This window comes from Microcebus murinus, chromosome 26 (genome assembly GCF_040939455.1).
Source record: "Microcebus murinus isolate Inina chromosome 26, M.murinus_Inina_mat1.0, whole genome shotgun sequence".
In the NCBI taxonomy this organism is placed as follows: Eukaryota; Metazoa; Chordata; class Mammalia; order Primates; family Cheirogaleidae; genus Microcebus; species Microcebus murinus.
In genome coordinates this window covers 8,124,848-8,146,579 of record NC_134129.1, presented here as the reverse complement: position 1 = coordinate 8,146,579, position 21,732 = coordinate 8,124,848, and the positions used below count along the sequence as shown (strand labels likewise).

At 33.0% G+C, this 21,732-nt stretch overlaps 1 protein-coding gene across 8 annotated transcripts in view; it reads right to left on the bottom strand.

Moving 5' to 3' along the window:
- EPHA5 (EPH receptor A5) overlaps positions 1 to 21,732 on the bottom strand; it is a 303,231-nt gene that overhangs the window by 62,145 nt on the left and 219,354 nt on the right. For 4 of the 8 annotated variants that reach the window (XM_075997884.1, XM_075997886.1, XM_075997888.1 and 1 more), the window contains one exon: positions 18,769 to 18,874. In XM_075997884.1, the coding sequence (XP_075853999.1) occupies positions 18,769 to 18,874 (106 nt within the window). The remainder of the gene's footprint in view (positions 1 to 18,768; positions 18,875 to 21,732) is intronic. The other 4 variants (XM_075997885.1, XM_075997887.1, XM_075997889.1 and 1 more) reach the window with 1 other exon arrangement.

Here is a 21,732-nt window from a genome sequence, read left to right as displayed (position 1 = left end):
TGAAGCAATGAGAATAAAGATGGTGTAATATCAAATTTTTAAAAATTAGTGTTAAGAAAAATAAATGATGGCATAAAAATAAAACACACCTCTAAGATATAGCATTAGAATATTTAGCCTTATGGGAAGATTTTTAGTTTACTCTGATTTCAATTTTTTTGTTTATTTTACTTTATAATTTTAAGAAAATTAAACAAAGAACTTAAATAATTCCAATTATGATGCTTATTGCAATGTACTGTCATTCATACCCTATCAGTTTTAAAATTATTTAAAAAATTAAATATATAACTAATATTTAGGAAAAAAACTGACGAGGGAAATTGTTCACTTGCAATTAACACTGTGAATCATTTTATAAATATCGTAAAATATGGCATGATATGATGCTGCAAAGCAATGAATGTGTATGTCCCCTTCAAATTCCTGTGTTGAAATCCTAACCTCCAAAGTGATGATTGTGGTAGGTGGGACCTTTTGGAATTGATTAGGTCATGAGTGCAGAGCCCTCATGAATGAGGTCAATTTCCTCATAAAGCAGGCCTGAGAGAGTTCCATTGCTCCCTTTTTTAATATGAGGAGACATTAAGAACGCAGCTGTCAGCAAGCCAGGAAGAGAGCCCTCACCAGAAACCAAACAGGCCAGCACCTTGCTCTCGGACTTCCCAGTCTCCAGAACTGTTAGAAATAAATTTCTGCTGTTTATAAGCCACCCAGACTACGATGTTTTGTTATAGCAGCCTGAACAGACCAAGACAAATACCTCTTACATGTGTCTTAAACCACTGCCATTCTTTTAATATTTATAATTGATTTCCTAATGAAGCCAGGCTGAAACTCTACAGAACTCTTTTGTTAAAAACTAGGAAATGGATAAAAGCAGAATAATAAAATATGGACTGCCAAATGTCATTCCTCATTAACCATACTTTTGATGGAAAGGCACACAATTATTCTTCCTTACAAGAGAATGTAATGCTAATAGGTAAAGAAAAGCTGTTTTTTTTATTTCTTTTTTTTTTTTTTCTGTAAAGTGTGTTTTTCAGTAACTTGGCAGGAAATACCACATCTACAACACATGCTGGGATTTATATGTGTAATCCAATTTATACATACATATAATTGTAATCCAATTTATATGTGTAATCCAATGAGTACATCTAGGCCCTAGTTTAGGCAAATTGGGATACTACATAGTATGTGTATATATATATATATATATATAATATGCACATACTACATAGTTTATATATATTACATATATTATATAACCTATATATAATGTTTATATTCTGTTCCAGTTCCTTCTTTCTAAAGAGCATACTATCCTTACCAATGAAGTGTCTTCATATTACCCTCTAGAACCCTCTTAACAAATATTGTGCTATTTCAGCACAGTTCTTGGTAGTTGGGCTTTTAGATACCCAGTGGATCTTTTAGCTTTACCCAGTCAGGTTCCAAGCCTGGCACTCTCATATCTTGCTTTCTCCTTATGTTTCCTATTTCAAGATTGGAATTCCCATTATAGTATTAATCATAGAGCTAAAAGGCCTGGGACACGGAGGAAGGCAGTTTCCCCAGGACGGTACTGATAAACAGCTGCAGAGGTAAGTGTGGCACCTGTTACTGGCCTCAAACAGTACTGAAGCCCCTATTCTCCTCCCTTATTTTCTGGCTCCTTTCATCTTGCCCGTTCTCTTATCCTCATCTTCTCCTGCAACTACCCCCACTGGAAATTCAAGAAGTTTCCACGGGGAACCCTGTTATGAATCTGTTTTTCTTCCTTCACCTGCTGCTTATTACCAAGTTAAAAAGAAGCAGGTAAATTATCTCATGATAAATTACATACAGCACTAGAACACCTTTACGTAAGTCTAGCCCTTAATGTAGCAAAATAGATCAAATTTTGTTTTAAAGCATGAAAATAAGGATACCTTAAATATACTCTAACACCAAAATTATACTACATGATTCAAATTATATCATATAAATGATGGAAGTGTGAATCTTAAATAACTTATATACATTTCAATAACTTAAGAAAACTTAATTCTATAATATAAATCGAAGGTGGTCCATGTGTAGCTATGCCTTTGGCTTAAGGACAAAGGGCACAAACACAAACTGTAATATTGGGATCAGAAACTCTTCTTATTTCTTACTCTAAAAACAACTATTAGAACCTAGGAAACTGAAACTAAATCAAAGCAAAAAGAAAACCTGAGGTGAGATATATTTAGACTACACTTCAATTACTTTTTTCACAAGCTATACTTTTAATGATGATTCTTTGTACCTTACTTCATTTCATTATCCTAGTGGGCAGAGATCATTATAAAATATTAGGTTCTTCTTCTATGAATGCCTCAAGGTAAAGGCATCGATACAATTAGCAAATGTTTTGAACATGTTAGGTACAATTTGCTTATTTAGTATACATGTGAAATCAAAATAAGTTTTATCAAATATTAACCAACTTAGCAAACATTTATTGAAAATCTATGTGCTATACTTTAATAAATAAATTATATAAGAACAGTTTTTTACCTGCACATAATATAGAGGTTTCAAACCTAGCTACAGACTACAGTCAACAAAAGACCTTAAAAGAATTCGCAAGGCTAACCACAATTAAATCATAACATCTGAATTGTGGAACCCAAACATTATTATTTTTCAAAAGCTGTTAGTTGACTCTAAATTTTCTCCAGGTTGAGAATCACTGATCCAATAGATACTCAATACTTGTTGTATTGAATGATGTGTCTTATAAGAGTCTTGGGGAATTTACTTAATGAATAAAAAGTGAAAGTTTTATAATTATCATATTAAGGGTCAGTATGTTAATAAAAACTTCTAAAGTTCCTGGAGGTGCTTCAGAATAATTTATTCTCTGGTAAGTATATATACATATAAATATATATATAAATTGTATATATTATGCTTATAAAATGTTAATATATATTAAGACATATTATACATGTGTACATATTATATATGTGGATAATCAGAGCCCATTCTAATAAGAAAATTAAAGAAATATGTGCTTTTTTTCTTTGCTTTCCCATTTAAGATTTTCCAAAATTATGGAAGGCCTGGACATGACATTAGTGGCAAAAACAGGTTGGAAAGAAATATTTTTACTCATAAGAATCTTTATCCTTGTCTCTAGAAAAGCAAAGCCACCATCACTCCCACTACCACCACTACTACTTCCACTGCTACCAGCAAGAAAAGGAAAAATATAAAGAAAATTTTACCTATTTATATCTTAGGCAGGAGTACTATGGAAAAAAAAACAGCATGAAACTTTTTGACTACTGGGGTGGTCCTTTGATGTTTTGAGTGGTTGGATCTCATTAGCCTCAATATAGAGTATATAACATAGTTTAGAATGCTTCAATAATGTCCTGTTTATAATGTCTGTCAATCTGAAGAAATGTTATTTTCTTCTGACTTATTATATATCAGCAACTTGTACAGTTGGACATCTCTTCCTCTAATATTTCTATAAAAGTAGGGGGAAAGTAGGAAGAAAACTGTGTTTTGAAATTTTTTTTATTTTTAATTTCAGCATATTATGGGGGTAATTTTGAATGCCTTATCAGTAACTCATATCATGTAAAAATAATATGATATGAGTTGGATAAGCAATACTTCAATCTAGAATTGCAATGAAAAATAAATATTAAATACTATCGGCTAATATAAAATTATAATTTTCTATGAAGAAAATCTTGCATGTGCATGCATGTATGTGTGTGAAAATTGCTTCTGTATTTTTCAAAGCTCGGTTTGCATGCAAAAAAGACACCATTAACAAGGGAGGAAGCAATGGAAGATGAGGTTGAGGCCAGTCACAGGAAAAGGTTGTGAAAGGCTAAATAGACTAGGTTAAGATGTCACAGGAAACTGGATATGGCACATGCATTCATGTCTATATACCTTTTCCAGCACACCCGCTCAACCAACTCTGGTAAAATTTCTCTTCACCCTCCAGGTGTCGCTCAAATCTACCATTCTTTTAACACTATTTTTGATCTCATTCAAGCTGAGCTAATCATACGCTCTATTCTCACACCAATTTCTTCTCAATTTGTTCCAAATACTCACAATATGTAGCACCCAGTCCAGAAAGCCCAACTACCACCTTTGTAGCAATCAGATCCAATGGTTGGGACATAATCACTGACTGCCAGCCTACCTAATTTTTGTCCTCACTTCCAATTTGGAGCCAACCAGAGAGAGGGTGCCAAATCACCTAGGATGCCCTGCTCCTAGGTAGCCCACTTTCAGCTTCCTGTTGCCAATAACCTCCAGTCAGGGCATAACTGAAGGCTTCTCTTTTTTCTATTATTAAGGTTTTACACTATCCTGCCTGCCTTTGAGTCTCTGCCAATGCAATAGATGTTGGCTGATCCCCTTCTGTAGCAAACTCGGAAAAAAATAGTCTGTGTGTGTTCTCATTTGGGTGATTTCAGTTTATTTCCAGAGAAGAGATAATCTTTACTAGTTCAATAAAGGGAAAATATATAGCTTCATCTTCGCAATCAACCACCATCTTATTTCTGTTCTGCCATAATAATAGTGTTGACATACAACACACTGAGTCATGTGCTTCTCTCTCCTGCAGGATGATGCCTACATTGAGCAAACATCAATTATCTCCATTTCTAGAAGCCTGAAGCTACTGTAAGCTTCTAGCACAGAACTCCCCACCCCCCAGACATCACACAGCTAAATCAGGTTTATCTCTGAGGCTCCTTAGAGAAAAGCATATGACTATCATGATGCATTTGTTTGTACTCAGCTATTTTAAGTTTTAATTTATTTTGAAAAAAGTAGAGAAAAGGTGGGGGCAGATAAAGTTGCAAAAAAGTGATGCTATTTTTGCAGCTGGAAAAAAATAAGAATATTTATATGCATGGCTCTGATAATAATGTGATTTAGGCTGTCATTTGTTTTAATGAAAAAATAATACCCTCTAAAAATATGAGTGGGCTCAAAAATAAGAAGGAAACAAGTCAAAGAAATAAGATGAATACATATTTTCTCTGATATTTTGTAAGCTCCTTCCATTATAGCTGTTCAGTATTTTTCTAAAGTTGAATCGCATCTATCAGTGTTAAATTTTTAAGGTGGAGAAATCAAAAGGACCAATGTTTTTATTTAATCATTTCACTCCCAAACAAGAAATGATAATTGTATAAGGATACTGGATTACCAAAAGATAAGGAATGTGTGTACTTTGTGATAAACATATTATGAAAATTAAAAATATCATCAAATTATTTCGGAAGAAGTTAAATGTTACATTTTCATATCAAAGTATTCAAAATTCAATCTAAAAACATTTTTTTCTGTTAATATTGGTCATTGGTCAGTAGTATTAAAAGCACAATTATGATAATTGTCATAAGTGTTTAAAATTAAATATTATGCTGGTGATAAATGTGAAATATTTTATTAATAACAAATTATACACATAAGAGTGATTTATTGTGGTTACAACTACTTTAAACGCATATGGTATAAATGTATATGTACATATATACACACAAAAATATTCTTAAATAAATATTTGTAATTGTAACTATATATAATCCTCAACAGGAATTTACCTGACCAAATATGGAAAATTATTTTAGCATTATAATATTTATACTTATGTGATACTGGTGCAAATCAGATAGATTAATAGAATGGCTTTGATAGCCCAGTGCCAGTATAGATTTAAAAATATATCTGTATAGACACTTATTTAGTGTATGCTATAGATGGAAACATATAAGAGCAGGTTTACACTGAAAAACAATGCTAGGTACTTACAGAATTCTATGGAAAATATAAATTGAAATGCCCTGGTTATACAAAATTAACATTTTTTTATATCCCATGCAAAATAACCATTACTAAAAAGTGAACAAAACCTGACGTTTCCAATGACATATCTCTACCATGTGAAACACTACTATTCCACTAGCATTAATAGGTAAAGGGCCTGTACATGCAATTTACAAAATAGGTATTAAAATGGCCAACGACTACTTTTTGCTTATATATTAATGAGCCTATTAATTCTCAAAAATAAAAAGAAAGGCAACTTAGAAAGCAGAACTGTTCTTCTCCTATTAAATTAGCAAAGACAGATTCGATTGTGGCCTACCAGGCTACTTCAAGCACTGTTGAGGGGAAGGCTAATTAGTACAATGATTCAGAAGGACCATTTTTCAATATCTATCAATACTCTTAAAAATATTCACATTCATTGACTGTTACTTTTAATTATATGAATGCACACTAAGGACATTAAAGACAGAATTAAAAACAAAAACAAAACACAGATACACACAAAAACTAAAAGCCCTCCTCCCAAGCAGCAACCATACACAATGAAAAAAGTGAAACATGTGAGGAAGGTTAGACATTAGAATACCTAAGAGACATTAAATTATTGTTTTTAAAACATTTTTAATTACTCAGATAAATTTCATGTTATAATGTTAAGTCAAAGAAAAACAGAAAACAAAACTACAAATTATGAAGTCAGCTATATATATAAAAATATCTTAAATATATATGACAAAATATTAATAGTGATTGTTTCTGGTGGTATAAGTATGATTTATTTGCTGTCTACATTTTGTCTTGTATGTTCTTTGTAATTTTTAATAAGGGAATTGAGTTGTACATACCTAAATAAAATAGTAGCTAGTAAGAAATTAGGGCAATCAGCTTAACTGTGCCAACTTTGTAACAGTCAATGTAAAAAAGACTGAAACTTATATTATAGGAAAGGGGGGCAGCAACAGGTCTTGGTAATATCAGAAAATCAGGACATTCATCTAAGAAAATGGCCATTAATCTAACCTCAACAGATATGCTGGAACATAGCTGAAGCAGTCTGGATGCATTCAGAGTATTTGAGGTCTGAGGAGATACAATACAATGAGTGGGCACATGGAAGCAGAATTGATAGTGATTTTCACTTCACGACATGTGGTGTACTGAGATGACCCCCTGATAGACTTCCAAGCTGAGTTATTTAACAGTCCTCTTAGAGTGGGGGACTTTCAAAGGCTTGGAGACATTGAAGCAGGATCCATCCCAGTCACCCTCCCTTTGGGAACTGATGGAAACAAATGTGCTAAACCTCACAGGCTCCATTCAAATAGTTAAGATACACAGAAGGACTTCCTTCTCATTTTGATTCTTTTGGATGAAGATTTAGATGCCCTGTGGCTTGGATGTATTATGTTGCAAAACATAATATGTCTGGGTTGTAGAAAACACATCTACTTAAAATTTAAAGTAGCTATGTCTCTATTGTGGCCAAAGAGTGACAATGCACACTAGCACAGATTTGGAATGATTAATTATAAATCATTAGGTCTCCCAAAAAGACCAGCTTTACCTTGGCACACAGTTTTCCAAATTACTAGACAAGAGGTAATTCCAACAATCCACAATATGTGCACTTGAAACAAGTAGAATAAAACTAGGTCAGAAAAAGTCAGATATGACATCAAAATAAATCACCAGGAGGCCCCTACATATTATGAATGTAGAACCCTGGTTTATCATATGCTTGTTCATCAAAATTTATGTGTAAGCATTGTTTTGCATTGCTTATAACTTGTAAATATCAAATTCATGATGATTTGATGATGCTTTCTTAGATTTTAGATCTTTACTATGATGAGATAGAAATTAGTCATTTCAGGGGATTTCATCTTAAAAGTTTTCTGAGAAAGATTGGACCTATAGAATAATATTTCCTGATAATTTTACTTGTAGCAAATTAAGAAAATAAGAATATCTATACAGATTTAATGTCTTTACTGGTTAAATAGTTATATTGAACTTTGTATCCTTGAAAAGGTAGCATTGTGAAGGTAGCACTTGAAAAGGTAGCACCTTGAAAAGGTAGCACTGGCATATCTGAAGATCTCATGAACAATGTTAGCTTTGAGTACTTGTAGTAAAATTCCAGGAAAAATTAATATTAACATAGAATGTATTTGACTTAGTTTTATATTCTTACATGTTTTTAAAGATGTCTGCTCAACTCTGTGCTCCCTAATAGTTCGTTATGATTATCTTTTACATTTCTCTGTGTAATATTTTTCCATATATCTGTGTATCTTTTTGCATTAAATAGTGAAAGTATTAAACAATTAAAATATTAAAGTATTCACCAATCAAAGCTACATGACTTCAATTGAAACTTAACATAGATAACAGATTTTTTATTTTAATGTTGGAAAGACCTATGCATAATCTACAGATAGAAAAAGTTTTGACCAAGGGCTACTAAATTTGCTTCAAGAAAATCAAATGAAATAAACATAGTAGTGGCAGAGAAGCACTAGGATTCCCCAGTGTCAGAGATCTGGAAAACTCTCAGAGATGGGCAAAAGATATATGTGAGGAACAAGGGGATATTTGAATCCTATGGAATTATTAATATGGAAGGATACTAGAGAGAAATTGTAAAGTTGGTCTGAAAACATTTTAAGAAAATCTAAGAAACAGAGAGAGTTTTTCCCCAATGAATCACCACTTGTAAGTCCCAACTGGCCAACTTGATGGTATCTTATCTTCTAAGATGGAAGTAGGGATGTGGGAAGGAGGTAAAACAAACAAACAAAAAAAACAAGCAAATAAAAAAACCTACAAGAATCACCCAATGATATGTCTTGCCTTTAATCTATCCTGGTCCAAGGGAACTCTATTGTTTATATATTTTTACCATCTATATATTATGATATTTTGACATCTTGAAACCTCTCTGGCTGAGGAGAGATGAGCCCCAATAAAAGCTCAGTCCTAGACTTTCTTCTTACTCCCGTCTACTTCCTCCTGGCCAAAATCTAGTGTTCCTCATGTGGCCCTGCATGGCAAGTCACTCTTCCTGTTTCTAGGACCTATGAGTATAGTGAACTTGGTTTTCCTCAGCTTCTTCTGTGTCTCATCTTGTGGCCACACCTGACTGACCATCACATAAAAGAACCCAAAATAAGAACTCACCAAACAATGACCATCAGGGATATATAGATCCCAATGTCAAAACTTATAAGTAGAAAGAAAAAAATCCAGCTCATTAAAACAAACAAACAAACAAACAAACAAACAAACAAACAAAAAAACTATGAAGAATTTCAAAATAATAACTAAATCAGCTGAAATTGTTATCTGTAATACTGGTGGCTATAGCACAGTAGACAATGTGTATAGACAATTGAGAGCAAATAAATGCATGCCAAAAATCGAATACATATAATGTAATTTTTCTGTGTCATTAAAAATAATGAGAGAGTAAGAAGTGAGTGACATTAAAGGAATTTTGCTAAGCAAGAAAGTTGTGATATAATATGTTTTGTAATGCGATCACTATCACAGCCATCAGATGTGTCTGAAGTCAGTCCTTTTCACGTGGCATAATAAAGAATTTAGCTGTTTGCGACAGAGTTGCTAATCTATTACAAAAAATTATTTCTTTCCTGGTTCATGCAAGGCCTTTTAGAGCATAGATCTTGAGTAAATGTGGCTTTTAGCTGGTGTTTAAAACCATTTGGGACATTTTGCTTCATTTCTCAGCAACGAGTATACTCCTAGACATGGCTCAGAAAATCAACTGATGTTTTTGTTGAATAGATGTTCTACCCTTTGGCATAGGGCAGTGCTATTGATTTTCACTGTGAAGTTGGGTATCAAGTTCCTGTGAGAGTCTGTGTTATTATGGGCCTGAGAGATGGGGTAAAATTCCCAGAAACCTAGCAGGGTCTCCTAACACAGCACAGCATCTTTTGTCATGACAGCCTGCTCCCTATTTCAGATGAGTATCATATTCTTACAGAAATGAAGCTCTGAGCGAATGGAATTTTAGACAAAACATATAGTTTGCTTTTGTGGTTAGGTTTTTGACTTACCCTCTGCTTTGTACTCGATGAAATATAAGAATCACTAGATTCTTTACTAAAATAATTTGCATCATTGTACATGAATGATATTAATCTGTTGTCTCCAGCACCATAAACAGAATTTTGCCTTTTAGATGTTTGCCTCAATATAAAATCCTAAGAGTTTCAGCAATGTTTACATCTTTGATCTGCAAGAAATCGCAGGTGGGATATTCAATACAGTTGAGGAACTGAGCCAGTATCCCTCTTAGGTTCAGTTTCCTAGGACGATTTACTTCCCACAGTGGGCAATTAGTTGTTGCTATGTTCCTTCTCCTCCTGGCACTTCTTTGCCCTAATCCCCATTTGTCAGTTATTAATAAATTATGATCTGCTTTCTAATTATTTTGATTCAGAGCCTTTGAAGAAAAAAATCATGTAATCATGAGAAAATAGAAGAGATAACAACATTCAGATATTAAATCAATACACATGTCTAGATTTATTACAGTTTTATAAAGTCACATCTATTGCTAATTCATAAACCACTGGGATTAACTTTTAATGAGATCTTTTCTAAAATCAGTGACTGCATGTGTGATTACAAAGATTAGTCTATTTATCATTATTTGAAAATAAAATAGTATTAGGTTAAAATATTTTGGTATAATTCCTTTTCCTTATTAAAACTTATCATCAAGTTCTGAAACTATACAAACCTATTCTATAGATGCCAAATATATCAATGTATTCATGATGACCTAAACCTGAACAGAATTAGAAGAGAAATACAAATATGTTGTTGTACATTATTATTTACAAAAGCTATTGCTGCTTAATGTCACCAGATGCATCATGACTTTGGCATTAGCATGTCCTGATGTCAAATAAATAAAAGCATAAGCTAGTAAAGATTTCTTAACTCCTGTGCAATACTTCTTCAAATCATTGCATTTATTTTGTGATGGCATGAAATGTTCATTATTTAGGAAAAAATATATTTATGGGTTGGGCATTCTATTATGTTCATTTTAGAGATACTAACATTTTTCATTTTCCAAACTATTGACATTAATAGGAAAAAAAGGACAAATCACTTCAAATGGAGATTGATGCACAGTTTATCTTTAATTCAATAATTTATGAGGTACTTATTCAATTAGATTATGTAGGAGAGCCACAGAAGTCTTTATCTTCTAAATACTAGCAGACAGAAGATAGAAGATATTTCCACATTGTCCTATAATTTGTGGTTGAAAGTGTTAAAATCCATGAGTAATACTGATTTTTTTTATATATTGTTCAAATGAAAGAATGCTTTGGCTGAAAAAATTGAGGGGGGCTTCATGATCAAAATCATGTTTGGTGTGGGTCTTGACACATGGGTAAGATTTAAATATTGAGAGACGGTAGGAAACTTGTTCCAACCAAATGGAAGATATGAGTAAGGATGCAGAGTGAGATCCCCTTTGCTCATTCTCAGTTCCATGTGCTTTTCATGGAACTGAGCCCATTTGCAGGTTTAGATATGAGCACCTACTATGCTGGGCCATATAGCATAACTTCTCCATCATCCTCTTAGTTAAGATCCCAGTACTACTAATTAATTTAGTCTGTGGAGCTAGGTATCGAGTTTTTTGTCAGAGCCTGTGCCATGTGAAACTTGAGAGTGAAGGGCAAAAGCCTTGAAGCCAGAGCCAGATTCAATATAGTGACCATTCCCCTTCCATCATCCAACAACTGCCTGGTCTCTTGCTACCTCCTCAGCCACTCCTTCCTAGCCTCCCTTGGCTGGATCTTCTTCCTCCATCCTAGCCGTCATTATTACAGTGTCCCAGGGCTTTACCCAATAACTTCATTTTAATCAGTGCCTTTAAATACCATATTTGTGCAAGAGCATTCTTGAATTATGTGTATCAAATTGCATAACAGACATTTTGACTCCTGGATCTATCAGTACTTGCAATTTGAAATTTGTCTTTTTTTAATGTCTGGAACTTTTCAGCTATAAGATCAAAAATTTTTCTTTTAGATTAATCTACTTTAAATTTGGCTTATATCATTTTCAACCAAAGATGGCCAAGATAAAAACACACAATGACAATTTTGGAAAGGCAGTTGGAAGAACATTTTTACTAGTCTCTAACTTCAGCTTCATTCTTCCAGTCACACCGTCATTGGACATTTACCAGGAACCTACATTATCATCTGTGTGTTCAAGATGAGCAGATATCTGTCAGGGAGACAGATATATTATTAATAAATGATGAATTAAAACTACTTCAGTGGAGGAAAAAAGGAAAGTTTTAAGGGTACACAAAAGTGAAATTAACCAAGTTTCACAAAAACTGGGATAGCCATGGTGCTGGTGACATTTTATATGTGTGATTTTATAATAAATACAATTTACCAAGTATCATTTTCCCATAAAAGGAAGAGAGAGAATTCACTAAAATCCAATGCATTTTTTATTTACTTTAGTGTCAAGAAGTCATTGACATTAATTTCTAAGAGATATTTTATTCATGTTATTGATCGGTTTGAAAAGATTTTAAATGTTAATTCTTTTCTTTTCAGTAGCAGAGAATGAGAGACTTTGCACACAAGAGTTCAAAAGTCAAATGATCACAAGTCATAAGGAAGTTATATAGTGAAGAGTAAAGGCCCTAAAGTTGGAGTTGGGTTCAAGCCCCAGGCCCTCACTAACTAGATGCATAACAATAATTTATGTTCTGGACACTTTCCCAGAGGAAAAGGAAAGCATAGATAAAAATCCCTACCATCTCACATCCTACTTGAGATAGACTAAAAAAACAATAGGAGAAATAGGTGTGTGGTATACAATGTCAATAAGTGCTATGAAAAACACAGATCTGGTGTGCAGATGATGGAATCATGAATAATCCTTTTAGTAGACTCAGCTGAGAGAACAAGATTGGGAATCAGCTTGAAAGAAATAAGGAAGAAGTCATGTGATTGTCTGGGGCAAAGGAGTTTTAAGCGGCAAGAAGAACCAGTGTGAAAGCTTTAAGGCAGGACTATTATTCCAGTGTTCAAGAAACAATAAGTTGGATATAGATCTAGTACTGAGACATGGCATTATTATGAGATATTACACGTAAAACCTTTAGAACAGTTCCTAGTAGTAGATAGTATATAATCCATGTTAGACAATATTATACTCATTATTATCAATGTTATTATCATGTTACATTCATTAGGCAAAAAGTCTTCTCTGAAGGTTTTAGAATATGCCATACCCCTTAATAATTACTCACTTAAAAATCTATGATGTTTTCATAAATGCAGGTAGAGCTCTGGCACTTGTCTAAATTAAATAGTTGCATTCAAAACTCCTGCATAATTATTTTATTAGGTCCCAATGAGCTTGAGCAAAAGTTTCTATGTCCAGGGGATTTTACCCTCTAGCCATTGCTTTTGCTAACATAAGAATTGTGCCAGGCATGTAATGTGAAAAAAATTAATCAGACCAACTGGAAAAGTTAGCATGATGGGAAAGATTCCAATTTTATGGCGAACTCTTCTCTTTATCCTTAAATGTTGTAATACTGTTCTATGAAATTTTGTCTACTTATCAGGCTACTGAAATCTTTCAAGGAAACAACATTGCCTTTTGAGATTACATGGTTGGGACATATCTTGGCATTTATATGCAATAAGTGCTCAAGAAATGTTTGTAAGAGATGACCGTGAAGAATATTTCACTTACAGCCTGTTATACTTTAAGAGACTTGAAAATAAGTACAAAATGCTACATTTTAATATTATTTTCAAGTAACAAAAAAGCCTATAGCAGTGTGTTATATAAATCTGCTTGTTTTCTAAGTTTCTGATGTGATCTTGGTACCTTAATTTTGACAAGCTAGCCTCTAAATAGAATATCAACTGATTTCTGTAGAGTTTTTGCCTCAGAAAACTGAGATAGTTCAAGTGGATTGAGTTCCGATTGTTTAAAGAAAGACAGTGGGAACTAAGGTTTAGCAGTTTTATGTCCAAGCACAGTATTTGAACATGACCAAAACAAATAAAGGAAGATCTTTTGCCCAGAAAATAATCTTTTTAACGGCATTAAGCCATCCGTTGAACTATATTTATCATCTCAGGAACATCAGAGCATGAATGCCATTTATGAATAACCTTTAAACCATATATATTTAAGGCCAAGTAACATAAAGATATCCCTCTTCCTCTTCAGGAGCTATTTTTTTGTTTTCCGATTTCAAAACTGACCAAAAGTTTTACCTTTTTTTGTGTTTATATGCAAGAATATGTGCAAACATGGATGGGAGTATGTATCTGTAATGTGTGTGTGTGTTGCTTCTACATGCACATGTGGGAATAATTTCAAATAAAAAGTAAAGCTTTGAAATTTTCTTGAAATTCAATTAAATTCAGGAATAAATGATAAATGAGGGATCAGAAATGCAGTATTAAAATATGTACTTTAATACATGTTGCATTAAAGTATTGAGAAGGTTATATAGATAAAGGTTCAAAAAAGAAAATTTTTCTGTAAACTGAAAGTTTTCCTTTGTATTTTCTATACCACTAGTTCTTGTTACTTTAAGCTTTATGCCAGATTATGCAGTGTTGAGTTGTCAATATTCTTAATTTAGACATTATGTTTGAAATGGGGACACAGAGGGAAAAAAAGTCCATTTAATATCAATGATAATCTTTAAAAGAAAGAAAAATAATAAAAAATACTTAGTGAAGAACTTCCTTAAACATTAAACTGGAAAACTGCAAAGATGACAATCATTGGTGAAAGCCTGGTCAGTTAAACAATTTAAATCTATGACATATCAGAGGAAAAAACCCACAGAATTAGGATATAAAAAAGTCGTCAATGTTCAATGTCATTACTGATAAAAGAGAAAGATTAAAGAGCAATTACAATATGCTGTGCATATCAAGAGGCTTAATTTATATCCATCCAAGGATGATTAGCTCAGAGTTTGCTGAGGGCATGTCAATTGTTCTTAATCCTATGAAAAAAAACATTTAAAGATTAATAAGGAACTATAAAACAGGAGTTTGAACCCTGCAGAAAATGCCCTATGGAATAATTAACACCTTTAAAAGGAAAAATCACACCTGTTCAAAAATTGTCAAGAATTCTAATGTCATTTTTTAAACAGGGTTTTCTTCCTTCAAGATTGATACTTGTCTGTATTGTTTTAAATTGTGTCTAGGTAAGGAAGATTTCTGCATAATCAGCTTAAGCCTGAAACAATCAAAAAGTCTCTATATTTGATTCCTTCTTTGAGTGTATTTTAGAATTAAAAAGTTAATTTTTCTCTTAAAAGTAGATTAGTCTCATATTATTCAGTATGTCATAATATGCAAATTATTTTTTGTTTAGTCAGAACAAAAATACAAATTGTCAGTGAGATGGATCTTCAAGATGTATTTTTTCCTGGGCTCAAACCATGATACAAATTTTCAATGAAGTGATAGAAGTGATATTAACATTTTGCAATATATCTAAATAAAATTGTTTAACAACTGAGGAGTCAAATTATTTTCAATGAAATAATTTTTCATTATTTTTCAAATAATTTTTCATTCATTTGCTCCAATGTTACCTAGGAGCAAATATTTGGTATGCTGTGTCATATTCAACATATTAAAAGTAATAAAATGTTAAATTCAAAGTGAGAAGGTAGTCTAAAGGTCATGTGCATGTATGTGCCTGCATGTGTTTACCAATCATATTTTGGTACAGAGAAAAGGGAGAAACATAGGTAATTAAACATCCTTAAACCCTACTTAGGAGAGGCTTTTCAAAATAATTTGCTAGTACTCAAATATAATTTGCGAAATTTGTGTTAGCATTTGGCCATAGTTCTTCATTTAATTTTCCATTTATTTGACAAATCTTTACTGATTTAATTCAAGACAATCTAGGTACTACAGGGTGAGCAAGATTTCCTTAATCCATACCAGGGGTCCTCAAACTTTTTAAACACAGGGCCAGTTCACTGTCCCTCAGACCATTGGAGGGCCATTGGAGAGTGCCGCGTGCATTCCACACACACAGTGGGCACTGTGGGCCCGGGACTAGTAGGCTGCTAAGCAGGACAGGCAGTGGCAGCAAAAACACCCGTGGGCCGGATAAAAGTCCTCCGCTGGCCGCATGTAGCCCATGGGCCCAGTTTGAGGACCCCTGGTCCATACAAACATTGCAAAGTACCTTGCCTAAAGTGAAATAGGAAAAGTCTTTCAGGAGTAATATTATTTTGCCTTTGTATATGTATATTTACATAATGCAAAAATCTAAAATAATTTGTGTATAAAGAGTACAATACAATGGCCAAAAGATCCTTCTATCATATGACAAATGCTCCCTGAAAATTCAACAATGTACATTCAACAAAATGAAGTAATGAAATTACATGCAAAAAATTTGCTTGTAAGAAAAATTCTTAGATTGTTTTTTTGATAAAACTTGTTATCTTTTCAACTGCAAATTCCTAGTGTCAGCATCTTAATTATGTTATTAAATTAAATCAGATTAAAAGAGAATTTTAATATGAATAAACAACACACTCATTGGTAAGATGTTGCTATTTTTAAAAGTAATATACTTTTATAATATAATACATCCAAAAAATTTCTTGCCAAGCCTTGGATTCACTTATGCTGAAAATTAAGTTGTCTCTGGGGCATATATGTGATTGCAGTAAAAATGAGACAGTATGTTAAAATTTAGTTGTTCTTGTACAGCAATTTCAGGTACATATGAAATTTATGTGTGTGTGGCTATATGTGTGTGTGTGACTCTGTATGTAGAGTGTGTGAAAATGAGCCAAAACTATACTTTCTTTCAGTTATCAAATAGTAGGTAGATTGCTCTCTCAAATACTTTGTTTAATGCTATAGATGTCACACATGGGTACGCAAAAACCTATAGCCAAGTGTCATCAGTAAATTCACATTAATTCAAATTAAGAATGTTTAGGTTAATGAATATATTGTGCTAATCCCACAATAAAATATTTCCCATATTTGATGTGTATCTTTTAATAAATTCTGAAATATACAAATCTATTGGATTCTAGACTTTGCTTCTTTTCTCCATTATTATCCCTTTTTCTTAAGTGTGGACACAGCAAATACAGTATCTTCTTATAATCCCTATGCCCCTAAATATAAGTAGTGCTTATTGAGTTTACTAGAAAGAAAGATGCCAATTCTTGTCTCAGTCAGAAGTAAATAAATGGTATTACAAGCTAGCTCTGCAATATATCCTGTGTATCTACCCTTGGCTGGTAGAAAAGACATTATCACAGGGTAGTTTTCTTAGTAGTTACAATTCATAACAACTTGATTATCTCTAACTGGATCAAAATCTGAGCAAAGTTTTTATGACAAGGATGGTAAAATCTGCTTATCTTCCAGTAAGCAGGGCTGTAGGTTGGGCATTCTAACCAGGCGACTTCAGAGAGGAGAGATCAGTGTGGCTCTAGATAAAGCCAGCTCGTTGGCGTGGTTGGGTTTAATAGCGCTCAACTGAACACAAACTGCCTCCCAGCTAGGAATTCTGAAAATGCATAGCTGCTATTCTAACAATAAAAGTAAGCAATGAAATGCTACATATAGTCTTAAGAAAATTTCAACCACTTTTAAATGAATAAGAACTGGAAGAAATGGAATTTTCAGATACAAAGAGAAAGATGTTCAGAGGAATTAGCAATATTTTATGAAAATAAACTGCTACTAGTATAAATTACAGATATAGTCATAAATCTTCTCAGAACACAATATGCAGTATATTGAAAAGTGCCTAATTCTGTATATTTATGAGTTGAATAGGTACTGAAAAGTCAACAGTAAATGAGTAGAACAGTAACAAAATCAATATAAATATTGATTTTGTGGCTTTTTTTGCTTTTGGAATCTTACAGTACATCCTCACATTTTTGTCAGGTTTAAATATTTGAATGAATACTTTAAACTTTTCTATAATGATCTAACACCAAAATGAATTTTCAAAGGGTCAGGTCTCATTTCTAAATATTTCTTCCAACAATGGCCTGGATAAAAATAACAGGAAAATATGAAAATATGTTTGTTGTCAGAATAGGGCATACTCATTTTCATTTATTTTATTTTATTTTCAGGAATGTTGATGATGTTCAGTTTAATATCCGAAAATACCTTCTACAAAAGCTCTTTGTGGGGCTCTACCTCTTTTATTTTTGTTTAAAATGAAAAAAAAATGTAGATATGCAATGCACATATTCATGTATGTATTGATATAACATTCAATAAAATTCATTTTACATCAGTATACACCATGATTGAAGTATTCAGGTTGAAATCTTTAGAGCTGACAATAAAAGCTGTCATTGAAAAGGTTTTTGTTATTTACAAAGAAGCTTGTTTGCCAGAATGCCTGCTTTGTACCCATTACCCTGTTAATATAGAATGCTGGCTAACTAGAATTATCAGTCCTATCCCTCAAAATTTACTAGACATAGACATAGCCCTTCCCAAACAGTAATTAAACTTAAAGCAGACAACCTTATATACTTTTGAGAGAGAAAAAAATCCACATTGAAAGAAACTATATCAGAAAAAGAGATATATAAAATAACAGAATAAACAATAACATGTTATACCACTCTTCTGAAGAAGGCGTATATAAAAAGGTTTTGTGCTTAAAAATTGGCATGAACACAAACAAGATAAGGTTTAAGACAGACATCATGTATTGAGGTTATCCACTGACATATTGCTTGCCTGATTTGTTTTGGGATGTGCTTAACCGCCAAATGGCCAGATCAAGGTAGGGAAGAGATCAGCTGCGAAAGTTCAGAATCACAGCTTCTTCTCTTACCTTCCACTGAGGAGGAAGCCGATAACCACTGCCAGCAAAATGACTCCCACTGTCACCGACACAGCAATTATAGGAATCTGGCTTTGATCACTGGATGCTGCAACTGCTGATAGGAGACACAGAAAATGGAGCTTGTGGTTAAAGTGATCATATGCATTTGAAATAAAAGCTGCTTAATAGTCAGTAATCAATTCATGGTTTAAGCAATTCCCCCACACTTGGCTAAGATATCCCCCTAATATTTCTTTTTAAAAGTGTGTAATCGAAAGCCATCTTTAGAAGAAAATATTTACTCTCCAAACAGAAATTTGAAAGCAACACTAAGTCACTGATTATTTCCTTGTCATCATAAAAAATGAATGCATATTGTTTGCACAGTATTCATCTAGGGGCCTTAGGTTTGCAAAATAAAATGGAATTTCCTCCTTCCCTTCAAACACCTTAATTTAAATAGGAGGTATTTTTGGTATATATTTGACAATTTTAGAGTTTGCATGCTCCTGTTCTCTAGAAAGAATTTGATTAACTCAGGATTTTTTTTTCCCATGTACATAGTTTAAAGTCCAAAATAATGTGACTATGACCTTACTGAAGTTAAATATATTATCACTATGCTAAACATGATTTAAAAGCATAATTTTAAGCTGAATATAATCAGTGAATATATTTTACAAGATCACTTTTTGAAAAATATTAAGGCATACATTTTGAATTTTGAAAAGCCTGCATTAAGAATAGATTTATTTACATCACCTTTTTAAAAACACACGGATTTAGATAAAAATACAATTTACCATACAATTGCCATAATAAGAGGTATATGGACATGATTAGGAAGTTGTACCTAAATAAGCAAAGGACTTTTTCTTTTCTGCTGATAACTAATCCTGATTAATATTGAAAAACCTATAAAGCAAAAGAAATTTTACTAATGTTTTCAATAATCTCTCAATAGAATAACTAACATGTTCTTGTTCAATGACATGATCATTTTGACAATTTCAAAGTAGTACTAGTTTACTTCCATGATTTCAAATATTAAGTCATCAACACCAGTAACAACCATACTTTCCATGTTTTTTTTTTTTTTTTCTATAACCTTTTACTGGATCTTGGACTACTAAGAGGTTTGGATTTTCAAACATTTCCCTTTCTATTCCAATTATCTTGCCCTTGATTCTTTCTTACCGAAATTGACTAACTCTCTGACCACTTTCTGACACTGACCTACACTTTAAACCACTTCAAACCAGTATGCAGATTCCAATACTATTAACAGTTGGTTTGAGTAAAACTCTTATTTACAATATAAATCTATGCTCTTTTCTGTTTTTGTGTCACAATAGTTGTAACTCAACAGCTTTTTATCCTGTTTTCCCCTATTCTCTGATGCTGAGGTTTACGGTCAGGGATTGAGTTACTGGCATGAAGTACAAATGGGGCAGGGAAAAACTGCCCCACTATCACTAAGTAGCCTTTCCCAAGAACTCTTTCTTAAGTAATCTAAATTTTAATTTCTCAACTCAGATCACTTCCACCATTGCTTTTTTGTTGCTGTCATTCTCTTTCTTTTTGGCAGGGGGCACTATTTCTAGAGAAAACCACTTGACCCATTTAAATTCAATGTTATTTTGACTGGGCCATTGCATCTGCTGCTTAAATGCCTATGGTTCTCTATCATTAATTTCCTAACAGAATCATCCGAGTAATGAGTCTTCTTGATTTTCTCAAGACACTAATCATTCCCATTTCCCATGTTTTGGAAATGATAACCTTTATAGATAAAAGTGATCAAGTCTGAACTCTGTGGTTAAATATAACTGCATAACCTTCTTTTGCTTTACCTAAGTCCCTTGTGACAGCCCCTCCAGTCTCTTCCAAGACCTAGCTCCTTCGAAGATCTCCCCCAGGAGGGATTTTTCTTTATTTATACATTATTTCTCTGCTACTTACAAGCCTCAATGATTTTAACCACTAGAGAGAAATAAATCCTTATACCTAAACTTACTAGTGTTAGTTCAACCTGAATTTGAAAACAGGTCCAACATCTACCACACATATGGGTTAAAGAAACTATTTAACCTTTTAATGTCTCATTTCCTTGATCTCTAAATAGGGATAATTTCCCTGGATTATTCTAGTTCTGTTAAGATTAAAGATGATATATATAGAATACTTAGCATAGTGCTTCAACTACTGACAGCCTTAAATAAATAGTAAATATTATTTCTACTTATTATTTCCTGCTTTATTTACCAATCTTATTTTTCCTGTATGTCAGCATCTTGACAGAGTCAGCTAGAACCAGCCTCATCTTCTAAGAGCCAACATTATTAAATTCTCTCTGAAACTTTTCTTCTTCTGCCTTTGAATTCTATGCATGATATTGTATTTGCTACATGCAATGAGAACTTATCCATTTACCTAACCTTACACCATGATGAGGAATTCGATCTTGTTGAATATACACCTTTTCTTTGAAACTCTTCTCCTCATTGTTTCTGTGGCATCAGATGGGCTGTTTCTCTTTGTCTCTCTCTAAAGCACTGCTCTGTCAATTCTTTCGGATCCACACTCTCTTCCTGTATCTTATGTGTGAGTGATTCTTGATGAATGCTCACTCCTGAGTCTCCTCACTTCTCTCTTCTCTTTCTCCCACCCCCAATAGGTACATCTTTGTCGATGGTGTCAGTTAAAAAGCATCAGCTGAAAGGTCACAAATTTATATATCCGATCCTTATTCCTCTCCAAAGCATCACTCTATTTTTATAACAGGCTGTTTCTCCTTTTTTTGAATTTTATTGTCATATAAAAACATGTTTCAAATTGACCCTTATACCACATCCACCCTCAGAAACAAACACATCATAAATCAAACCAACAAACCAAACTGATTTGATCTCTTTCTGGTTTCGTTTAACTATCACTGAATCTTTCTTATCCTCTACTTGCTCATTTATTACC